Raw genomic sequence first — 10,000 nt, forward strand, 5'->3', positions numbered from 1 at the left:
CTCGATCGGCGGAGAGTCACCAATCACCAAATCCTTCCACGGAAGCCCCGGTGAACGGAGGAGCGAACAGCCTTCCTGGTTGCGACAAAAGAAGATCTGATTCCCTCGGCGGATCCGACGAAGAAAGCTGTTTCTCCGGTTTATTGACGAGCGTGAGAGGCGGAGGTGCTGCAGCACCACATCTGGCGCAAAGGGAAGCAAAGGAGGGGAGAGAAAGACAAGCGACTCACCGCGATCCCTCATATTTGTTCTTCAAGCTCCTCTTCAAGAATCATCTCTGCTTTGTTTGTTTTTTTTCAAAAACCACGCGAGGATTGCCTGAAAAAAAAACAACAACAAACATTGGAGAATATTTTTTATCAACTTCAGGAACTCAGTTGAATCCCAAAACTTTTATCCTCAACGAGACTGAGAGGAAAAAAGAAAGAAAAAAAAAGAGCAACTCCTGCATCATTTTTCTTTTTTGGGGGGGAAAAACCTACATCTCAGCAGACGAGGATTTTTTTTTAAAAAAAATCTTACCTTAAACAAAACAAAAAATAAAAAAGTAGTCACTTTATTCCATCCGCCCCAACAGAAGGACAGCGCTAGGTGAGAGGTTTTTTTTTTTTTTTTTTTTTTGCGCCTATTCGGTCACTTGAGACACAAGGAAGGAGAGGAGCAAGACTGGAGACACGTCTGATTCGCTGCGTGGTTGATTTAAATAAGCTCCTATCAGGACACGTAAAGTATCATCAGCGGCCAAAAAAAGTGTTTGGCAGCAGTCGCGATAGCGCGCTCGGCTGATCCATGCGCTCCAGCCAGCCTGCAAGCATGGGAGCTGCCTGAGCCCGTCCCCTCCTCCTCCTCCTCCTCCTCCTCCTCCTCCTCCTGTACATTATTACAACAAGGGAGACCCAATCAAGCACGTATCTCGTCGATTCACGCACACACGCACACACACACACACACGCACGCAAACATACTAAGTGTGTGACTTGACCCTCAGCGGATTTTTTTTTTCCTTTTTTTTTTCCCAAAAGCGCTCTCGGACAAAATATCAGCAGCCGTGCCAGGTAGGGCAGCGTGTGGGCGACCAGTCCCCGGTCGTCACCTCCTCCTTCTTCCTCCTCCTCCTCCTCCTCTTTTCGTTTCCGCTGTCTATCCTGAGAATAACAAAACTGAAAAAAAAAGCTGTGTGTGGCCCCTTTTTTTTTTTTTTTTTTTTTTTGCGCTCACCGCCAACAGGACTTGCCAGAGGCGAGTGGATTTTATGAGATGGTTTCGGGCAGCACGTTTCCGCGCTGGTCCGCCTCCTGGCTTTGAATTGAGCGGTGATTACACACGGGGGAGGGAGAAGCGGAGAGCTCATGGATAACGCGGCGGAGGATCAGTCCGTAAAGTAAGTATCTATTTCCGTTTGGATCACGCTTGTGAATGATAACTGTACGTGCGTATTTTTGGGGGGGTCGTGCGTATTTTGCGTGCCATGCGTCTACCCATCTGCAATATGACTGACAACATTTCATGCCATAACCCCCCCAAAAAAACAAAAAAGCTCGGTTTTTTTTTGAACAATCGGGGTTAGAACAGGGCAGAGAATGACAGAAAGAGAGGTGGAGGGGTAAAGAGAGGGAGAGGAGGAGATAGAGAGAGAGAGAGACGGGAAGAGAGGGACGGGGGAGCTACGTGACGCCTATCAGCGGTGGAGCTGGAGCCGGAGAGGAGGCGCAGGGCTTCAGTTGTGTCAGCTCTTGATGTGTTTGTCCCCCCCCCCCACCTCTTGTTTGCGGACTTTTGACTGACGCGATCATTTGATTCTATCCCTTCAAGCTCGCCTGTTGCAGCCTCCGACGCCAAGTAAAGAGGATCGCACGGAGCCTTTTTTTTTTTATACCTCCCCTCATCTGCTTTTCTACCGCGGAGCCCCCCTCTTCTTCTGTTCCTGCTCCCGCCACGTCCATCCAAATCGGAAGGGGCGAAAAAACAGCAACCGAGAGAGACATCAACGCGCCGGGGGTTGATTCCCCCCCACCTTTTTTTTATTATTTATTATTTTTATTTTTTTTTACTCTCAGCATAAACTGGCTGCTTCTCCTCTGATTTTTTTTCTTTTTTCTTGAGTTCGTAAACTGCACACCCTCCCCTCCTTCACACACCCAACCCTCATCTATGTGGGAGCCCTGAGAGCGCACCCAGGGGGGAAAACTGCGTATCAAAGCCCCGAGGACTCCCCCCCCCCCTTACCCCGCCCAGGCAACCTCGGATCACCGGGGTCAACGAAGAACTCCCTGCCGGGCTCCCTTAGCCGACATGCCGCGGAGGAAGCAGCAAGCGCCCCGGCGCGCCGCAGGTAAGCACTGTCCTCGGTTTGTGAGACATTGACCTCTCTCTCTCCCCCTCTCTCCCCCTCTCTCTCCCCCTCTCTTTCTCTCCCTCTCTCTCTCTCTCTCTCTTTCCTTCCACCTTCTCCTCCCGCCTCCCCATTCTGTTACTTTTCATTGATATTTCTCTCACTCACATCCTAACATTTATGCAACCTTAAGTTGTTTACTGTAAACCCAGAAGGAGAACACACACATCTGGTAGTCTTCACACTTTTCACCATCAACTTCTACGTCCTCTTCCTTACTACCTATGGTATCTGTCATAACAACACCTCATGTAATCAGACTCTGTGCTATATAAACCACAACTGGCTGCTTCTGTTATACCAGGTTTTAGAGATTTCCTTTTAATAATTTATGGGAACTACATTTTTTGTTCAATACATCCAACCAATCGGAACAATATCCTTTCTTTTTAGAGAAAGAAGTGAACAAATCTGTCGATCGCAGATGAATCCATCTCCAGAATTTTTTTTTTCTTTTCTGTAATTGCGTGTTACATTTCATGGAAAACAAATACGGCTCTTACTTGTGCAAAAATTCTACTTTTCTTTTCTTTTTTTTTAATACAAATTGAATCTGTTTGGATATTTTAACTGGTGGCTGCACCGAGACAAGACATTCGAAGACATTATTTTTAAACCTGCAATAGGAAGATTTCACGAAACGCTTAGCAGAACGGGCGCTCATGATCGATATTGAAAATAGTTGTTGTACTTTTCTTGTGTATTATTCATCCATTGTGTTAGTCAGAAAAAAAGTGGGCTTGTGCATTTTCAGGTTTGAATCAGCGGTTACAGTTGTCGTCCTATCTCCTGTTAAAAAAGGTCACAGGTCAGCGTCCTCTTCCCAGTGCATGTGTCCTAAAAACGAGCACCAGAGTGAAACGCCTTCGCCTCTCTCTCTCTCTCTCTCTCTCTTCTGTCTCCTTCGTTCTATTCTCGTCGTCTCAGAACTAGATCGTCGTAGGACTCCTTCTACCTATTGTTACTCCTTCACCGAGCATCCTGCTCCTCTTCCTCCTCTTGCTAGTTGATATTGACTTTGGTGTTGAGGGTCAATACCGTCAAGGGTCAGTGGAGCTTTAGGGTCAGCTGGCTTCCACGGAGGTGTTTGACGTTTGTTTGGTTTCTCTTTTGGCAGTTAAATAAAGTTTATGATGTAATGAATTTCAAGTAAACCCTTTTTAAACAGGTTTCCTATTCGCCTACGTGTTTATCGTCATTTTCCAGTGTGCCTACTACCAGTAACACTGTCACACCATTGTGTCCAATGAGCAATTGAGATCCACGATGTTTGGTTTTTAGTGACCTTGTTGTGTATTTCTTACTTAATCTTTGATTATTTCTATTTCAGTCACCTTTAGACCGGCTTAAAGTCTTTTTTCCTTTGAGACTTTAAAATAGTTACCTCTGAGAATTTCATCAAGATTTACCAGCGTTGTTTTTTCATCAGGGTTCAGTCTGTTTTTCCTTCCCTTCCAGTTTCTGGGAAAGCCTTTTTCTTCAGATCTAAAGATTATTTCACAGCCTGGGAGGGAGGGAGTGTATACTGGAAGAGAAGCTTTAATGCACAATTGCCATCTTTGATTTGACGCCTGATTGATCGCCTGTCATCTGGCCGAGCCTTTGATCTGTTCATTCCCGATAAGTGTCAATAAATCACCCCCCCCACTCCCTCCCTCCTGCCTTCCCCTCCCTTCCCTTCCCCGCCCCTCCCTCGCTCGTGCATGGTAGCAGAGGAGGCCCCCGCTGAAGTCACGTCTGGCCTCACAAACTTCTAGCCATTAACAGCATCATTTAATTGCATCCTTCTATCTCCTCTTCCCTAGACTTGACATGGATTAGAAATCAGTGTTCAGTTAATGCTCCCATTAGAGTGTGTGTGTGTGTGTGTGTGTGTGTGTGTTGGTTTGGGGTGGGGGGGTGGGGGACTTTTGGCATTCTCATCAGATCATTTACAAGATTAATAATTTGAGTTCATTATCAAATTTTGAGTTTTTTTTTTTTTTTTAGTCAATTAAACAAAAACCTGATCCTTAATTCCTTTGTTGCCCCCCCCCCAGTAAAAACAGCTATGAAACACTAATTACCATTTTGTATATATTATGGTGAGTTATGCATGACCTTTAGCATTTTAATGTTTCAAGCGAGGCCCCGTTCTTGTTGGTAACTTTTGTTTAACTCCTCAGGAAGTACAGCCACTGCAGCCGTACTAGTAGACACACATTCTAACACATAATTACATATGTGCAGTGGTGCATACACGCAATACATGCTGCAGTGACTTTATAGTACATATAAAACAGCATGAAATACTTTCCGCACACCAAGCGTCATGGAAGCGCTATGAAAAATGTAACTATTAGCCTAATCGTGAGGCGGAAGACTGGTTTGTCCCATCAGAAAGGTGGGGGTGGGGTGGGGTGGGGGGCGTCAGAGAGACTTTGTTTCATATTTGATTTAATTGTCTGCCCTCTGACAGCCACATTCATCAGTGGCCATAATGGTCAATCAGAGGCTTCCAGGGAGAGAGTCTTCTAGTCTCAGCCCAAGGCCCGACTTGATCAAAAGGTTTTAGCCCTAATGGACACAATGGGAGAGGGGGTTGGGGGGTGGATGGATGGATGGATGGATGGACGGATGGATGGAAATGCAGCGGTATGACTGAGAGCTTTTTTATTCGGCTGGAATTGATGAGCGTGTCAGCGGTGAGCGCGGCGAGAGAAAATGAGGCATTTATTTCTTTGATGAGCGGACGAGCACAAACACGAGACAGGCGAGGGAGGAGTTTCATTTTAGACTATTGGCAGCTTCCGATTTTTTTTACCCTTCTTCCTCTACCCCCCCCCCCCCCACACACACACACCCTCACTGTCTCTTCCCTGCCTCTCTCTCGCTCGCAGCTGCAAGTTATAAGGTTGAAGAGAACTGCGTGGCACAGAGAGTGATGACAAAATTGATTGCGCCGTAGTGATGGCAAAGAGTTACGGGGAGGATGGCAAATGATAGGTCTTGATTAGGAAGTTGGGGAGGGTCCCCCCCCCCCTTTTTTTTTTTTCTTTCTCTCATTCATGTCACTGATTTGGCCTCTTTATTATACAACCAAAAAAAAACAAAACTTCTTTGCGGTGAAAGACAGCAGGTACATCATTCTGAGCTTTAGTGGCTCATTCAACCATCACATTTGTTAAAATGACATAATCCTCTAAATCTAGTTAAAGGTCAGCGTATTTATCGGAAAAAGGTCATTTAAAATGCGCTGATTTGGAGCTTTTTTCGTGTGCACTCATTGTTTATATCCCCAAACAAAAGCACGTGTAAGCTGATTGGCCCCCGCAGAATCACATGTCTTCTCTTGAACTACGATCTTGAATCTAAAAATATACGTGTATATTTAATGATATTTTGCACTGCTGTCTCTATCTTCCCTGTAATTCTACACATTCTCCCCCACCCCACCCCACTACCAAACACACTCTTTCCACCCCAGTGACGGAGCGCACTCAGCTGTCTAAAAAAAGAGGAGTTGTTTTGCCAGCTTCATTAGTGTTCTCCTAATTAGCTGAGCATCTGATGGATCTCTGACAGGCCTAATGATTGGAGATGACAAGCACCGCACACTGTCACGCTCGCCAATTAGGTCTGTGGCATAGTTGGATGTAATCAACTTGATCTTACACTGTCCTCATTTGCTCCCCTCATCTCATCTCTTTTTTTTTTTTTTTTAAATTTCTAAGCCCGGCATAGGTGAGGCTTTGGACGGCGTTGACATGGTGAGAACGTGAACGTGGAGAGATCCATTCCGGATGGGATAAACGATTATTGTGTGTGTGTGTGTGTCTACAAAATGTAGGTCCATGTAAGTCATACTGCACCTAGTGTGTGTGTGTGTACGTGTGCACACACACACACACACTATATCTGAGCTGGGATATTTATTTGTTCAGTTGTTTCTGACATCACCAAAGGACAAAAGCTCAAGCTTTTGCTCGGTTGGCTTCAAAGCCAGCCTAGACCAAACAGATCATTGTTATGGGACAGGAAGTTTGAACATCAAATATCACGTATATTTGTTTTACAGTTCCAGTCGGACACGGCTTCCATTCCTCAAACGTAGCGCCGCAAATCTATTGTTTCAGAGCCGTGTTGGGTTTTTTATTTTTGTTTAGAGGCTGTTAAATAGTGTGTAGCAGCTGTATAGTGCTAAGATAACATTTTGCGTGTGTGTGTGTGTGTGTGTGTGTGTGTGAAGGTGTTCTTTCCTCCTATGAGCAGACTGCAGATTGATGACATTGACAGTGGTCATTATTAGCTACTCAATGACACTTTCCCACAGCGGAAGGATTTTTCACCTGCGTTAATTTTTTTCAGAAACACCTATCATCAGCATGGTGTCCAAAGAGGCTAAGCATGATTTATGTAAATATTACCATCAAGACAGATCTGGTTCTGTCCAAACAGGAGATAGATGGCAGGCGGGGAGGAAAAGCAGCTGATTTCTGTGATTTCTCTGCCTCCGAGTGTGTGTGTGATTGATTGTAGATGAGAGCGAGAGATTAATCATGCTTGATGTGTGTTAACGCTGCACTCGTGGTGGATCTAAGTCGAGATGCAGTGGCCCACTTAGACTCTCTCTCTCTCTCTCTCTCTCACACACACACACACACACACACACATACACACACACGCAAACATGCACATGCATGCACCCATTCAGACAAGGACATTGCACACGTTCATATTCCACATCCTGTCTGCATGCATCTGGTTTTGTTTGCATTTTTGATCAAATTATTCTCCATCTATCTCGTGTTTTCTGTGTGTTTGATCCCCTATGAAAATGATCTCATTTATTAAAAATACAACATGACTTTTTTTTTTCTCAACGCTACCACCGTGTAGATTATTGTCCTGTACGGGGGGGGGGGGGGGTGTTGAAATCAGACTTAATAAAACAGTTTAACAAGATCTAATTATCCTTGTTCAAAAATGCATCGATGATTCTATTAGAGTGATGATGCAGAGAGAAATGTTTCTGCAAACATTTATTATCACCATCTACAGTCAAGGCTAAACAATACTGGAAAATTGTCTGAAGATGACATGGAATAATAAATTGGTGAGTGTGTGACGTCGTCCATTCCTTTGGCCCACCTTAAAGTTGGTACCCAATAGCATTAAATTAAAAATACTTATCAATACGTATAGAAGGTCTGGTGAAGATATGAAAACAGAAACCATACAAAGTAAAGTTTGCATGAAAACTAAATTTTGGGGGTGTCACAAGCCCCCATCCAGCTTTGGTCCCTTCAGAAATATTTCCTGTCATACATTTACAGTCGTTTTGTCCATTCAAGAGAAAGTCCCCCAAAATAATGTTAAAAAAAACAAACATAACTCCTTATGTTGTTTAGGATGCCATGAAGTTGACATGTAAAGTTTACAAAAGTAAAAAGGATTTCAGGCAAACAGATGTTCAGATGTTTGTATCTCCCTCCATTTATTTAATGGTGGTGTTGGTGGTGGTGGTGGGGTTATCCGCTAATAATACTTTACCTTGAAAAAAAAAAAAGAATCAGTCTCAAACTTTTTTTGCTGCGGATTTGATACTTAAGTGAAAAGCACTAGCAGTCAGAGTCATATCTGACAAATAACGATCATAAAAAGGAAGAAAATTGCTCCATTAAACCACAGAAAAACAATAAAGTAAATAGCAAGCATCGATGAAAGATATATTATCACATACCAGCGCTGCAAAAACAAATAGACCCCAACATAATTCAGTTTTAATAAGAGTATTAAATCAAGCATAGGTGTGTGTGTGTGTGTGTGTAGTCTCAGATTTCGGTCCTTTTGGTAAAGAAGTTTGTTTCACCATAAAAAGAACAATAAATAAATAAAAAATATAGTTCCGATTCAGGACGTAATCACCAGCAAACAGAACTCAGAAGAAGTCGGCTCTGCACCATGAAACACTTGTTCATCAGATCACTGGAGATCTGATGGAGAATGGAGTAAAAAAAAAAAAAATTCAGGGTGATGGATTTGAAATTCATTTGTCTTACTTACACTTTCGGTGTTGATGTAGGTGATATATGGCGCGGCCCTACCGTGTGTCGTAGTCTAAAGTACCATACACCAGAATGAAGAGGAGAAGTCTTCACATCCATTACTGTCTTCGTACAGTACATTCACCATTGTCCCAGTAATCGTAATAATGATAGTCTGATTCATTTCTCATACCTGTCACAGAAGAAATGCGTCTCAAGGGGCTTTACCACAAATACACGACGTTCACCAAGACGCAAAATAAAATGAATTCTGTAATGACAATTAACGGAGATAATAGCTTGACTTATGAGGAGAATAATACATCGGAAATAAAATGTTTTTAAATATAGAGTGACAGCGCAGAATTGGAAGCTGCAGAAAGATTTTGGAAAATGAAAGCTTTCAATTTAAAATTTGAGATAGATACGTTCATACGATGTAGTATCCGGTAAGTGTTGTGTGCAGAGATAGGAAGTGATTTCTGACTTTATAAACAGCAGCTTATGCAGGACATCCCTCAGCTACATTTTGAATTTTGTCACCTGGAAATGATCATTTAAGGCATGTTAGAAGTCCGTCATCGAAAGACTGAAAGTCAAAGGTTACTCAACCATGAAGCGGAAGTCGTCCACAGTGATTTCGAATGAAAGTAGATTTATTTCAGTAACGGCATTTCACTTTTTTTTTTTTTTTTTCCATCTGCTTTTCCAGTCATTTGAGAGGTGGTTGGTCCTTTTCATGCTCTGACTGCTTTTCCACCTGACTCAAACTAATACATATTAATTCAAACTGAAAAGTGCTGATCGTTCGTCCGATTATTCTCTCATGTAACTAGAACCTGCTGAATAATCAAACAGAGTGAATAAAAATGGGTGCGATGGAGAAAAAAAAGTATGCATTTTTAAATATATATATATATATATATATATATATATATTTAGAGATAAATCAAATAAAATTATATTTAGAGATACATCAAATAAAATTATATTTAGAGATACATCACATAAAAGGCATGGAGTTACATATTAGCATTTATGCTACAGACCTGAAGTCATTAAATCCTTAAAACGTGACTTTTTTTTTTGTTCTTCTAGAAATAAATTACAAGAAAATAAAAAAATCCACTCCTGATTTAAAAAAAAAAAAAGATCAAGACCAATCGGAGTTGGAGGATGTTAGGGTTAGGGGACGAACCTCTGACCAATCAGTGGTTTGTAGCGTCTCAGGGTCACATTCCTCAGCTCCTAATGTAGGTGATACCAAACTCGTTTTAACTACAGTATTTTCTGCACTATAAAGCGCACTGGATTATAAAGCGCACTGGATTACAAGGCGCACTGGACTAACCAGTTAAAGTTGTGGTTATCTCTCTACACCAGTTTAGCAGATATCGTCCAGCTAAATCCCAAATCTGCCTCCACTAGCTGATCTTCGGTGTTGCTTACTATTTTTTCCAACTTTTGCCCGTCGCTGCGTCCCGGCCTGAGTCCTGTATTCCGCCGTGCAGAGTGAGTCTTTCCCAGGCAGCTAAACTGACACTGTGATTGGTTATGGCTGTTTTCTGCTATTCTCAGTCCA

General features: G+C 42.7%; 1 protein-coding gene across 1 annotated transcript in view; it reads left to right on the forward strand.

Annotated features, from left to right (window-relative positions):
• The first annotated feature begins 1,243 nt into the window (after positions 1-1,243).
• tshz3b (teashirt zinc finger homeobox 3b) overlaps positions 1,244-10,000 on the forward strand; it is a 39,779-nt gene continuing 31,022 nt past the window's right edge. The window contains exons 1-2 of the mRNA XM_068309894.1: positions 1,244-1,381; positions 1,813-2,332. Of these exons, the coding sequence (XP_068165995.1) occupies positions 2,293-2,332 (40 nt within the window). The 5' untranslated portion in view covers positions 1,244-1,381; positions 1,813-2,292. The remainder of the gene's footprint in view (positions 1,382-1,812; positions 2,333-10,000) is intronic.

The sequence above is a fragment of the Antennarius striatus genome, chromosome 1, assembly GCF_040054535.1.
Source record: "Antennarius striatus isolate MH-2024 chromosome 1, ASM4005453v1, whole genome shotgun sequence".
NCBI lineage: Eukaryota > Metazoa > Chordata > Actinopteri > Lophiiformes > Antennariidae > Antennarius > Antennarius striatus.